General features: G+C 45.5%; 1 protein-coding gene across 1 annotated transcript; it reads right to left on the bottom strand.

The window, feature by feature from the left end:
* Positions 1-3,846: 3,846 nt before the first annotated feature.
* Positions 3,847-8,835, bottom strand: LOC120910527 (gastrula zinc finger protein XlCGF26.1-like). Its single transcript, XM_040322284.1, has 7 exons — positions 8,761-8,835; positions 8,085-8,234; positions 7,800-7,941; positions 4,890-5,690; positions 4,554-4,697; positions 4,356-4,445; positions 3,847-4,277 (listed from the first exon to the last, which is right to left on the bottom strand). Exons 1-7 carry the CDS (start codon positions 8,833-8,835, stop codon positions 3,847-3,849), a joined length of 1,833 nt encoding a protein of 610 aa, XP_040178218.1.
* Between the last annotated feature and the right edge of the window lie 6,302 nt (positions 8,836-15,137).

The following is a 15,137-nucleotide window of genomic DNA, read 5'->3' as shown; positions in this document are numbered from 1 at the left end:
GTCAGATGGCAACCATGATGGGTCACCCTCTTCGCCCCCAGAGATGTCAGACCAAGGGCTGAGATGTGTTGGTCTGAGGGAACCACGTGACATGGAGCCTCTAGCCTGGCTCCGCTGTCCCCTCACCCACGCCTGGGTCTGACTAGGTGCTGCTGTTTCCTGCACCAAAACAGCAGCACCAGTTTGAAGGGATGTCTCTGGGATACTGCCAGCAGGTATCCCATCCTCCTCATCCATCCCTTCAAAAAGGTCCTGACCATCAGGACAGAGCTGGAGGTCTGCCTGATGCATGGCCTCCCCCAAGAGATCCCTATCACTGTCGCTGTCGAACAGTAAGATGCTGGACTCTTGGGGGCTTGGGGGGGGTAGTACAGGCAACGGTGTAATGGTGGTACTACTGTGAGTCGGGACCGACGACTCAGTGGCACTGCTGTGCCCCATGTAGTCCACCACTACTTGAGCCTGAGATGGCAATATCGGGCGGCTGCCCGATGGGAAGAACTCCCGGATCAGGCGTACTCCCCTTGCACCCGATCCTCTACCACTAGTAGGGGCACGAGAGGTACCCCGTGCTGGCAGCGATCCAGCACTGGGAGTAACTCCCCTACCCCTACTGCCACGGCCACGGATGCCGCTCATAATTGCTGATATGTGTGTGGGGGGGTTAAACTTTATTGGGGGGGAAAATGTGAACAAAATGTGTTTTTGTGTTTTTTTTACAAGACAGGCACGCAGACAAAGACGTACACAGACAGCTACTAAACTATAAGAAAAGTAGTACACCAGACAAGGACTACAAAATTAAAGAAAAAAAAAAAAAGCACTAAACAAACACTAACTTTTTTTTTTTTTTTTTTTTTAAACACAAAACACAGACACTAAACACACACTAAGCTAAGCTAGATGAAATAAATGTACACTAACAGTGTGTACACTTACTACACAAAATTTAACTAAACTGAACACAAAACTTAGCTTTTATAAAAGCTCTTTAGGGAAAACTAAACAAAATTTGAACTGAGATGCCTATCAAATATCACTGAACAGTGAACCTGCAAGATCTGACAGTAACACAAGATGAACAAAACTTAGCTTTTAGAAAAGCTCTTTTATAAAGCTCAGATCAATATGTGTTCTGAAATCTCTTGCAAATATAACTGAACAGGGAGGATTGCAGGATCAAACAGTAACACAAATGAAAAAAACAGCACAAAACAGCACAAAACGTAGCTTTGAAAAAAGCTCTTGGGTCTATTGCTTTGAAAAAAGCAGTTGATATACTGGAAAAGATCCACTGGAATCACTAAATAGCAATGCTGGTGATGATCTAAATCAATCAAGAACAAAGACACAGGAAACCAGGAAACCAGGAACACAGAAACAGCCTCCACACTCTATAGCAAGCTTCTGAATCTGCAATGAAATGGTGCTGGGAGTGAGCTTATATAATGTCCATGCAGGCAGGTTCCTATTGGTTGCTAACCTGTGACGAGTGTGGAAGGAGAACTCTGATTGGCTCTGATGCAAAAGGGCGGAGCAAATAATCGCGCAATATTCCTATTGCCGAATATTCGCATTGCGAATATTCGGCAATATAAAATGATCGCTTCAGCTACTCGGCCCAATGGCTCTAATCATACCAGCAATGCTTTCAGACGTCTATGGAGATCACTAGGATGTGATCTGTTTTAAAAATGAAACTGTAAAAATCGCTCTGATGCGGAAGATCGGGGCGAGGAAAATAATCGCGCGATATTGCGTTTGCCGAATAATCGCATTGCGATCTTTCTGGAAAATTCAATGAACGCTTCAGCTACTCGGCCCAGGGTCTCTAATTATACCAGCAATGCTTTTAGACGTCGATGGAGATATCTAGGATGTGATCTGATTCAAAAAAAAAATTGTAAAAAATCGAATATTCGGAATTGCGAATATTCACCGCGAATTTCGAAATATAGCGCGATTTCTCGAATATGCTATATTCGAGTCGAATATTCGCAATGCGAATATTCGTGAGCAACACTAGTAGGCAGGTGATCAAGGACATATGTGTGCAGATGATCATTGGGACATATGATTTTACTATTACATATGTGGTGGACAGGTGTTTTTACTGTGTGGGGACACTATTTTGGTGATGATGTACAGATGTACGCAGATGATCACGGACATTTCTGTGCAGATGATGATTGGGACATGTGACTTTACTGTTACATATGTGGGGGACAGGGGTTTTTAATGTGTGTGGACATGTGTTTTGGGGACACTATTTTGGTGATCATGTACAGATGTGCGCAGATGATCATGTACAGGTGTGTGCAGGTGATCACGGACATATGTGTGCAGATGATCATTGGGACATGTGATTTTACTGTTAGATATGTGGGGGACACTAGGCCGGTGATCAGTGTATAAAAAGCGATAAAAAACGTCTCATACTCACTGACCACAAACCGGCTGCAGAGATCCGCTCTCCTCTCCTCACTGACAACTTCTGTGTAAGGAGAGGTGAGCCGATCACCTAGCAACCGGCTCTCTATTTACATCACATGACATCTGTGATTGAACACAGCCGTCATGTGATCAGGAGGGCCAATCAGAGAGCCCTCCTGCCGAACAGGGATGCGCCGTGTCCGGGTGACACGAGCGCATAGGGATCGCGCTGCTGCGTGGGCACGCGCATGAGCGAAACCCCTCCTTCTGAGGGACGTTCCTGAACGTCCACTCAGGAGAAAGCTCCCTCCCAGCCATATATATATATACACACACAGTATATACAGTGGCCGGGTGGGAGGAGGTTAAAATACACCTATGATAATTTATAAACCCTTCGGGGCAGATTCACGTACCTCCGCGCATTTCTCCGCCGGGCGCAGCGTATCTAAGATACACTACGCCTCCGTAACTTATTTTTATTTTTTTTCAAATCCACAAAGAATGCGCGCCGTAAGTTACGGCGGCATAGTGTATCTTTGGTGGCGTAAGGGCGCGGAATTCAAAACGATGTAATGGGGCGTGTTTTATGCAAATACGTCGTGACCCGACGTAAACGATTTTTTTTTTGAACGGCGCAATTGCCGTCCGTGGGGGTATCCCAGTGCACAATGCTCGAAATTAAACCGGAACAAGCAAATGCTTACGACGGTGACGTCATTCTACGCAAATCTCTATTCGCGAACGACTTACGCAAACGACGTAAAAAATTTAAAATGCGAGGCGGGAACGACGGCCATACTTAACATTGAGTACGCCACCATATAGTAACTATACTATAACTATACGCCGGAAAAAGCTGAACGTAAACAACGTAAAAAAAAGCGCCGGCCGGACGTACGTTCGTGGATCGCCGTAACTAGCTAATTTGCATAATCAACGGAAACGCCACCTAGCGGCCGCCGAAAGAATGCACCTGAGATCCGACGGCGTACTAAGACGTACGCCTGTCGGATCGATCCCAGATGCCGTCGTATCTTGTTTTGTGGATACAAAACAAAGATACGACGCGCAAAATTTGAAATTACGCCGGCGTATCAAGAGATACGCCGGCGTAATTCTTTTGTGGATCTGCCCCTTCATGTCTTTGTAGGCGGTCAAATTTACACAATCTGCAGAGGATCTAAATCATTATTTTCCCCACTGTAAGTAACAAAACACCAATGGACGACTCTCGATAAACGCACATTCTCCTTCCAATCACCAATCACGAAGAATTATGCTCATTTGTACCAAAAAAAGGACTCGGAAGACCACATTGGGTAGAGATTTAGGATTTATTTAAAAAAAATCTAAATGATTATCACAATAAAAATGAAGCTTAAATCTAAAATAAATCCAGAAAACCGAGGCTCAGAACAGTTCCGATTTATTCCTGATGGGCTGCGCCCTGTGAATCCGCTGGTGGGAAATAAGTGATTTCTTGTAACTGAAGCACTTCCCGCACTCTGAACATGCGAAAGGGCGATCCCCCGTGTGAATCCTCTGGTGGTCATCGAGGTCTCCTTTCTGAACGAAACATTTCCCGCACTCCGAACACGAATAGAGACGCTCGCCCGTGTGAATCCTCTGGTGTCGAAGAAGTGAATTCTTCTGAATGAAACATTTCCCGCACGCTGAACAAGAATAGTCCCGCTCACCCGTGTGAATTTTCTGGTGGAGGAGAAGTACGTTTTTGTCGGTGAAAGATTTCCCGCACTCCGAACATGAAAAAGGATGCACACCTGTGTGGCATCTCTGGTGTCTAAAGAGGTCTCTTTTCTGAATGAAACACTTCCCACACTCTGAACATGAATAAGGACGCTCGCCCGTGTGAATTCTCTGATGTCTAAGAAGGTTTCCCTTTTGATTGAAAGATTTACCGCACTCTGAACATGAAAAGGGACGCTCCCCTGTGTGGATTTTCTGGTGTAGAAGTAGTATATTCTTGTCAGTGAAACATTTCCCGCACTCTGTGCACAAAAAAGAGTGCTCGCGTGTGTGACATCTCTGATGCCTATAGAGGTCTCTTTTCTGAATGAAACATTTCCCGCACTCTAAACATGAAAAAGGACGCTCACCCGTGTGAACTCTCTGGTGTCGAAGAAGATTTCCTTTCTGATTGAAACATTTCCCGCACTCTGAACATGAATGAGATCGGTCAGCCGTGTGGTTTCTCTGGTGCTTACGAAGGTCTCCTTTATGAAAGAAACGTTTTCCGCACTCTGAACACGAACAGAGAGGCTCACTTGCGTGTCTGGTCTGGTGTACAAGAAATGCTGTTTTCTTAGTGAAACTTTTCCCACACTCTGCGCATGAAAACGGACGCTCACCTGTGTGTATTCTCTGATGTACAAGAAGAGCATTTTTCTCAGTGAAACATTTCTCGCACTCCGAACAAGAATAAGGACGCTCACCCGTGTGAGATCTCTTGTGCTTAAGAAGGTTTCCTTTCTGAACAAAACATTTCCCGCACTCTGGGCACGAATAGGGCCGCTCGCCCGTGTGTATTCTCTGGTGTATAACGAGTGCGTTTTTCTCAAAAAAGCATTTCCTACAGGCTGAACATGAATAAGGGCGCTCACCCGTGTGACATCTCTGGTGCTTAAGAAGGTTACCCTTTTGAATGAAACTTTTCCCGCACTCTGAACATGAATAAGGACGCTCACCAGTGTGACTCTTTTGGTGCAAAAGAAGTTTTACTTTCTCAGTGAAACCTTTTCCGCACTCGGAGCACGACAAAGGATTCTCACCTGTGTGTATTCTTTGGTGTTTACGTTTCTCTTTTACAGTTAAACATTTCCCGCACTCCGGACATGAATAGGGACGCTCATCTATGTGAATTCTCCGGTGTCTAAGAAGTTTTCTGTTTTCAGTGAAGGATTTCCCGCACACAGAACATAACAAGGAATGCTCTCCTGTGTAAACTCCTTCGTGGCTAAAAGACGACTCCTTGGGGCCAGATGGGTCTGTTGGCCTCTCCTCGATGTGAGATGGTAGATGGAGATCTGGAGTTCCAGTGTTTATATTATCAGAAGGTTCCTCAGAATGAGAGGGATCAATGGATCCCTCCGAAGGGTAAGATCCGTTATGTACGATTTGAGTGACGGGAATTACTCCTGGAGATGGAGAATATTTCACTATGTGGATGTCTTCTGCTTTAAAATCTGGAGATACAATGAGATGTTCCTTAGAGGCGTTCCCGACGTTGTGTCCTCCTGGTGGAAAGAAAGTTTTAAACTAAATGTTATAAGTATTCTTTTTTTGCATTCATGTACAGTGGAACCTCGGATTGCGGTTAACGAGCATTTCGCAATACGAGCACTGTATTTTAATAATCCTAACTCGGTGTGCAATACCGCGTTTGGCCTGAGTTGGGGGGGGGGGGCGCGCCGGAGCCGAGCAGAGCCGAATGGCACCGTTGGGAAAATCTTGGAAATTCTCCGTTCACAAGCTTTTCCGAGTTCAGCCGAGGTGTCCTCGGGCCTTTCCGAGTGATTCTGAGGCTCTCCGGCGCCCCCCACCTCTGGCCACATTCGGCATTGCATGCCATTGAAGTCAATGCGGAACAAATTGTTTTTGTTTCCATTGACTTCTATGGGGAAACTCACTTTGATATGCAAGTCCTTTGGATTACGAGAATTCTCCTGGAATGGGTTATGCTCGTAATCAGAGGTTCCACTGTATATTGTTACAGCTTTAAACTTTCTCAGAATTCTGGCATGGAATTGAATGCAATCGGAGCAGAAAAATTATGAATACGATCCAGATAAAGGATACAATGGAGATGGACCTTTCATATGGTGTACAGTATCTCCTCCTCATTTGTTGGGAACATGACGTTATATTGAGGAATGGAGATGGACTTTTCATATGGACTTCTCCATGTCGTTCTGTCCACCTGCAAGGTGATTAATGTGACCAGTCTCTGGGTGGAGACCAAACCCGATTTAAGCCAGTCAAGCCTGCAATCTCAGTATCTCCTCATTTATTGGGAACATGACGTTATATTGAGGAAGGGAGATGGACCTTTCATATGGATTTCTCCATGTCGGTCTGTTCACCTGCAAGGTGATTAATGTGGCCAGTCTCTGGGTGGAGACCAAACCCGACCGATTTAAGCCAGTCAAACCTGCAATCTCAGTATCTCCTCCTCATTGGTTGGGAACATGACGTTATATTGAGGAATGGAGATGGTATCTCCTCCTCATTTGTTGGGAACATGATGTTATACAGTGGAACCTCGGATTACAAGCATAATCCGTTCCAGGAGAATGCTCGTAATCCAAAGCACTCACATATCAAAGCGAGTTTCCCCACTGAAGTCAATGGAAACAAAAATTATTAGTTCTGCATTGACTTCAATGGCATGCAATACCGCATGTGGCCAGAGGTTGGGGGGGAGGGGGCGCCAGAGAGCCTCATAAACACAAGGAAAGACCAGAGGACACCTCGGCTGAACTCGAGAAACCTTTGAAAGGCTTGGAAACAGAGCATTTCCGAACGGCGTTGTTCGGCTCTGCTCGACTCCAGCTTTGGCTTTGGCTTGAATCCTGCTCCGGAGTCAGGATTTTTTTTTAAATACAGTGCTTGTATTGCGAAACGATCGTTAACCGTGTTACTCACAATCCGAGGTTCCACTGTGTTAAGGAATTGAGATGGACCTTTCATATGGTGTACAGTATCTCCTCCTCATTTGTTGGGAACATGACGTTATATTGAGGAATGGAGATGGACCTTTCATATGATGTACAGTATCTCCTCCTCATTTGTTGGGAACATGACGTTATATTGAGGAATGGAGATGGACCTTTCATATGGTGTACAGTATCTCCTCCTCATTTGTTGGGAACATGACGTTATATTGAGGAATGGAGATGGACCTTTCATATGGTGTACAGTATCTCCTCCTCATTTGTTGGGAACATGACGTTATATTGAGGAATGGAGATGGACCTTTCATATGGTGTACAGTATCTCCTCCTCATTTGTTGGGAACATGACGTTATATTGAGGAATGGAGATGGACCTTTCATATGGTGTACAGTATCTCCTCCTCATTTGTTGGGAACATGACGTTATATTGAGGAATGGAGATGGACCTTTCATATGGTGTACAGTATCTCCTCCTCATTTGTTGGGAACATGACATTATATTGAGGAATGGAGATGGACCTTTCATATGGTGTACAGTATCTCCTCCTCATTTGTTGGGAACATGACATTATGAAATGAAGATGTACCTATATGGAAAGCAACTACATACTCTATACACAGATGTAAAATCTAAATGTGAACTATTTCTGCATTTAGTGTTTATTACTTACTTGTGTCCATATGTAGAGAAGATTCCTCCTGTTTACTTTTCATAATCATCTCCCGCTCCTCCATAGACTTCTGATCTCCCCTCACCAACCTCTCTTCTTCTTCCTCTTTATCCTCAGTGTAGATTTCTTTCGGTTCTTCATCCTGAACCCCCGAAAAATAATAAAAAAAAATTACATTTGAAAAATAAAATAAACTTCCAATGACAGGAGATTACATTAAAAAAAAAGAAAATGTCCTCTCATAATTCCGGCGTTTTTAAGTTCTTTTGGCCCAGTCTCCTCTACCTGATCATAATGTGTGTAGGTTAGACCTTCCTCTGTGAATTTCTTGGAATATGGGAGACCACCCCCCTCCATAGACTGCTGAGCTCCCCTGACCAGCATCTCTTCTTCTTCCCTTTTAACCTCAACTTTAAAGTCTTTCAGTTCTTCACCCTAAACCACAAAGATGATCAAATAATGTATTAAAAGGTAACAAGAGATAACGTAGAAGAACGTCATCTCACAAAGTTCAGAATCACTTCTGTGTTCCATACACCGAGTCCACCTACCTGATGATTGTGAGGGATGGTGTGATCTTCCTGTGTGGAATCCCGGGAATACAGAGGACGGGGACATCTCTCTGGTGGGTTCCCATTACTGGATCCATCTGTAGGAAACACACACACTGACTGAATACATTGTTTCTATGTGTTTATCAGATGATGGGGGATCTAGGTGGAGCCTCCGTACTGCTCTCTCCTTTACAATAAAGTCTCCTCTTACCCGGGGAATGTGAGGGGCGGCTGATTCTCCATCATGACGTCCTTGTAGAGATCATCTTACCTAGAGATGTGAAGGTCTACATACCCTAAACAATCAATCCATCTATCTGCATAGTTTCCGTAAATGGCATTCAGTAGTCACCTGTGCTGTAATCTAAAGAAGGTTCCTCTTGTTTATTGGTCATCGTCATTCCAACTTTCTCTGTAGTTTGTGGGCAACCCATCACAGTCGTCTCCTCTACTTCCTCTTTGACCTCAACTTTGATATACATCTGTTCCTTGTGCTATAGCAACCGAATGATAGAAATAAAAATCTTTAAAATAGAAAAGGCTGAGACTACATAGAAGAGTATAATCTCATACAGTTCAGAATCACTTTTGGTTCTACTTATCTACCTGATCATGGTGAGGGATGATGTATTGTTGAGAACACAGAAAATGGGGGCTTTCCTCAGGTGGGTTCCCATTACTGGATCCATCTGTAGGAAACACACACACTGACTGAATACATTGTTTCTATGTGTTTATCAGATGATGGGGGATCTAGGTGGATCCTCCGTACTGCTCTCTTCTTTATAATAATGTGCACCACCCTACAGTTTGGGCCCCAATGTTAGCTGGGAATACAGAGGACGGGGACATCTCTCTGGTGGGTTCCCATTACTGGATCCATCTGTAGGAAACACACACACTGACTGAATACATTGTTTCTATGTGTTTATCAGATGATGGGGGATCTAGGTGGACCCTCTGTACTGCTCTCTCCTTTACAATAAAGTCTCCTCTTACCCGGTGATGTGAGGGGCGGCTGATTCTCCATCATGACGTCCTTGTAGAGATCCTTGTGTCCTTCTAAATACTCCCACTCCTCCATGGAGAAATAGACAGTGACATTCTGACACCTTATAGGAACCTGACACACACAATGATACAGTCACCATCCAGACATATCCCTTGTCTGGTACTGGATAATGTCCCAGAATTCCCGGCACCGCTCACCTCTCCTGTCAGCAGCTCAGCGATCCTGTTGGTGACTTCTAGAATCTCCTTGGCACTGGTTACCTCTGTTGTCAGGTAGTGAGGTGGAGGCACTGTGATGGGTGAAGTTCTGGGAAGACAGCTGCTGGGTGTGACGACAGATGTTAATGGGTCATCAGATATTTTCTTTACAACTTTATCATTCCATGTAATGAGAGAAAGTAACAATTATCACTAAAGACTTACCAGAATCCTCCTCACCTCCCCAGTTAAGTCTGTGTTCAGTTACAACAATAAGAGGTAGGCTGTGTCTGGTCTATGAATTGTATTATTATAGACACAATAGCCACAAAATATCGTACAGTGGCTGGACTATATGTAAGCAGCCTGATTAAGCCGCACTGTAAAAGAGAGAGATGAGGCTAGATGTATCTTATTTCCTAGACAATAGCCACAACTATTGTAAAGTAGCTAGACAGAATGTAAGCAGCTTGATTAGGTCAAAACGAAAGAGAGCAAGCCAAGGCAGGTTTTATCTTAAAATAAAGATTATAATTTCAGAGACAATAGCCAGAAATATCCTACAGTTGTTGTGCAACATGTAAGCAGCTTGGTTAGGCCACAAAATAAGAGGGAGAGACAAGGCAAGCTTGAGATAAATATTAGAAGGTAAGTCACAAATATGATGGACCTCTGAAAGAGGCTGCGAAATTTGGGGGTGTAACAAAATTTGGTACCTGAGGTACAGCTGCAGGAGTATTACGTGAGTCACATTTACAACACCGCACCATCAAATTAGTCCACAAATCTGAAATGGGTAATTTCACTGGTCCACGCTGCCAGGGGAAAGGCAGATCTGCGATTATTTGACATACAACTGAGGTTCTTTGAAGTGCTGCATTTTGTACTTCCTCTAGGATGGTTGCAGTTGACTGGCCATTTTCCATTTGTACTGGAGATCCATTAGGATGGCCATCCAGTAACAGTCCCTCTCTTTCATAACCCAAATCCTGGGGTTCCTATGCAGGCATTTTATGGAATTTAGCATAAGAGCCACTCACTAACTTGTCTGGCACAAGAAAGAGCTACCAGAGCCTCTAACCTTCTGTGGCTTTTGTCCTTCAGGCAGACCTCATAATCAGTGCTAAAAAACAAAGGGCCAGATTCACAAAGAGTTACGCCGGCGTATCAGCAGATACGCCGACGTAACTCCGAATCTAAGCCCGTCGTATGTTTAAATGTATTCTCAAACTGAGATACACTAAAACATGCCTAAGATACGACGGCCTGCGCCGTCATATCTTAGGGTGCAATATTTACGCTGGCCGCTAGGTGGCGCTTCAATTGCGGTCGGCGTAGAATATGCAAATGAGTGGTTACGCTGATTCACGAACGTACGTTTGCCCGTCGAAGTAGATTTACGCCGTTTCCGGAAGAGATATGCGGCGTAAAGGTAAACATGCCCCCTAGGTCGCGTATCCAATGTTAAGTATGGCGGTCGTTCACGCGTCGCAATTTGAAAATTTTACGTTGTTTGCGTAAGTTGTCCGTGAATGGGGCTGGACGCCATTTACGTTCACGTCGAAACCAATGACGTCCTTGCGACGTCATTTAGCGCAATGCACGTCGGGAAATTTTCGGGACGGCGCATGCGCAGTACGTTCGGCGCGTGAACGCGCCTAATTTAAATGATCCAAGCCCCCAACCCGGATCATTTGAATTAGGCGGGCTTGCGCCGGGGGATTTACGCTACGCCACCGCAACTTTACAGGCAAGTGCTTTGTGAATCAAGCACTTGCCCGTAAAACTTGCGGCGGCGTAAGGTAAATGCGATACGTTACGCCGCCGCAGATCTACGTGAATCTGGCCCAAAGGCTCTGGATGGACAGTTGGATAAATGGCTCTATATTTAGGATGTATCCGGTCTATAAACCAGAGGCTCTGGATGGACAGTTGGATAAATGGCTCTATATTTAGGATGTATCTGGACTATAAACCAGAGGCTCTGGATGGACAGTTGGATAAATGGCTCTATATTTAGGATGTATATATGTAAATATTACAATACTCTATATATGTGTATTGGCATCTTATGGAGATAAAAGACATCACGGTGACTATGGAGGAAGAGGACGGACATGACGGGGGGATTACTGGGTGTAAATAAAAAATAATATCTTATTACCTCCTCTGCTGCCAGTTCCAGCAATGTCTCCTCTCTACTTCCTCCCAATTCACTTTTCACCCGGAACTTCTTATTCATAAGTGACATCACTTCCTGTCTCTGCGTTCCACTGACAATACCTAGGATGACCACCTGGAGGAGAATACTAAAACCACAGCCTACGTCGTTTCTTGCCTGACTTCTGCTTCGTTGTGCATTCTTCAATATCTATTATATTACAACACAGTTAAAAAACAATCAATAAAAAAAAAAAAAGTTTCATAAAAAATAATTTGATTGTGAATTAAAAATTCATAAATATTTCAGACTAAATAATGAAAATATAAATAAAATTCTGAGATAATTTTTTTTATTTTTTAAACAATTAAAGTTCATTGTGGTGGAAAAGGCCAGGTAGAACGTTCATTGTGGCTGGGCAGAAAGTCCATGGCACTTAAAGTGAAGCTAAAGGCAATTCTTTCAGTTTTGGATAGAGATGAGAGGGATTAGACCCCCTGTCAGGTTTTCATTACTGTCTGTGCCCCCAGTAGGGAGATTCGCCCTCTTTATCTGTCACATTTACCATTATCATCAAAGTAAAAGAAAGTCCCACATTTTGAGTTGACACTAGAACAGGAATAGAGGAGAAATCTTCCAATGGGGACATTAGTTCCAGTGACACCCCAAGATTTCCCCTCACTTCCTGTATTGGCTATGGCACAGAAAGTGAAGGGAAATCTCCCCTATGGGATTTAGATGTGCATTGCGTGTCTATAGAAATGTTTGTTTTTGACCTTCAAAATTTATTTTTGGAAAACCTTTCTTCTCTTTGTAACTGGAAGACTGCTTTTGGCCGAGGATTGGCAGACCCAACTAGGACCCGAATACACTCATCTACAGTATGGAGAAGTCTTATCAGAAAGGGTCTAATAAATCTTCATGCTGTCAACTTTGATGTCAGAGGACACAGCTTGGGTTGTGGCTCAGCAGGCAGAACAAGACAGCTCTCCTCCCACCATCCGCACTACATTCTCCGACAGCTCTCCTCCACCATCCACACTACATTCTCCGACAGCTCTCCTCCCACCATCCACACTACATTCTCCGACAGCTCTCCTCCCACCATCCGCACTACATTCTCCGACAGCTCTCCTCCACCATCCACACTACATTCTCCGACAGCTCTCCTCCCACCATCCACACTACATTCTCCGACAGCTCTCCTCCCACCATCCGCACTACATTCTCCGACAGATCTCCCCCCACCATCCACACTACATTCTCCTCCACCATCCACAATACATTCTCCGACAGCTCTCACCCACCATCCACACTACATTCTCTGACAGCTCTCCTCCACCATCCACACTACATTCTCCGACAGCTCTCCTCCACCATCCACATTACATTCTCCGACATCTCTCCTCCACCATCCACACTACATTCTCTGACAGATCTCCTCCACCATCCACACTACATTCTCCGACAGCTCTCCTCCCACCATCCACACTACATTCTCCGACAGCTCTCCTCCACCATCCACACTACATTCTCCGACATCTCTCCTCCATCATCCACACTACATTCTCCAACAGCCCTCCTCCCATCATCCACACTACATTCTCCGACAGCTCTCCTCCACCATCCACACTACATTCTCCGACAGTTCTCCTCCACCATCCACACTACATTCTCCGACATCTCTCCTCCATCATCCACACTACATTCTCCAACAGCCCTTCTCCCATCATCCACACTACATTCTCCGACAGCTCTCCTCCACCATCCACACTACATTCTCCGACAGTTCTCCTCCACACTACATTCTCCGACAGTTCTCCTCCACCGTCCACACTACATTCTCTGACAGATCTCCTCCCACCATTCACACTACATTCTCTGACAGATCTCCTCCCACCATCCACACTACATTCTCCGACAGATCTCCTCCCACCATCCACACTACATTCTCCGACAGCTCTCATCCCACCATCCACACTACATTCTCCGACAGCTCTCCTCCCACCATCCACACTACATTCTCCGACAGCCCTCCTCCCACCATCCACACTACATTCTCCGACAGCTCTCCTTCACCATCCACACTACATTCTCCGACAGCTCTCCTCCCACCATCCACACTACATTCTCCGACAGCTCCCCCCCACCATCCACACTACATTCTCCGACAGCTCTCCTCCACCATCCACACTACATTCTCCGACAGCTCTCCTCCCACCATCCACACTACATTCTCCGACATCTCTCCTCCACCATCCACACTACATTCTCCGACACCTCTCCCCCACCATCCACACTACATTCTCTGACACCTCTCCCCCACCATCCACACTACATTCTCTGACACCTCTCCCCCACCATCCACACTACATTCTCCGACAGCTCTCCTCCCACCATCCACACTACATTCTCCGACAGCTCTCCTCCACCATCCACACTACATTCTCCGACAGCTCTCCTCCACCATCCACACTACATTCTCCGACAGCTCTCCTTCCACCATCCACACTACATTCTCTGACACCTCTCCCCCACCATCCACACTACATTCTCTGACACCTCTCCCCCACCATCCACACTACATTCTCCGACAGCTCTCCTCCCACCATCCACACTACATTCTCTGACACCTCTCCCCCACCATCCACACTACATTCTCCGACAGCTCTCCTCCCACCATCCACACTGCATTCTCCGACAGATCTCCTCCACCATCCACACTACATTTTCCGACAGCTCTCCTTCACCATCCACACTACATTCTCTGACAGCTCTCCCCCACCATCCACACTACATTCTCTGACACCTCTCCCCCACCATCCACACTACATTCTCCGACAGCTCTCCTCCCACCATCCACACTGCATTCTTCCGACAGCTCTCCTCCATCACCTTATTACATTCTACGACAGATCTCCTCCCACCATCCACACTACATTCTCTGAGATCTTTCCTCCATTCACACTACATTCTCCGACAGATCTCCTCCACCATCCACACTACATTCTCCGACAGCTCTCCTCCCACCATCCACACTACATTCTCTGACAGATCTCCTCCATCATCCACACTACATTCTCCGACAGCTCTCCTCCACCATCCACACTACATTCTCCGACAGATCTCCTCCACCATCCACACTACATTCTCCGACAGCTCTCCTCCCACCATCCACACTACATTCTCCGACAGCTCTCCTTCACCATCCATACTACATTCTCAGACAGCTCTCCCCCCCACCATCCACACTACATCTCCGACAGCTCTCCTCCCACCATCCACACTACATTCTCCGACAGCTCTCCCCCACCATCCACACTACATTCTCCGACAGCTCTCCTCCACCATCATCCACACTACATTCTCTGACAGCTCTCCTCCACCATCCACACTACATTCTCTGACAGCTCT

Source organism: Rana temporaria, chromosome 8, assembly GCF_905171775.1.
Source record: "Rana temporaria chromosome 8, aRanTem1.1, whole genome shotgun sequence".
Classification (NCBI taxonomy): domain Eukaryota; kingdom Metazoa; phylum Chordata; class Amphibia; order Anura; family Ranidae; genus Rana; species Rana temporaria.
This window is presented reverse-complemented; position numbering and strand designations above follow the sequence as displayed.

What these genes read in the sequence shown, in the direction of transcription:
- LOC120910527 (XM_040322284.1), bottom strand. Translation starts at nt 8,835, where the DNA reads ATGTATATCAAAGTTGAGGTCAAAGAGGAAGTAGAGGAGACGACTGTG. An exon ending in GCACAAGAGATCTCACACGG is followed by an intron (nt 4,698 to 4,889) that starts GTGAGCGTCCTT and finishes GTTCGTGTTCAG; the next exon opens with AGTGCGGAAAACGTTTCTTT. An exon ending in ACACCAGAGAGTTCACACGG is followed by an intron (nt 4,446 to 4,553) that starts GTGAGCGTCCTT and finishes TTTTGTGCACAG; the next exon opens with AGTGCGGGAAATGTTTCACT.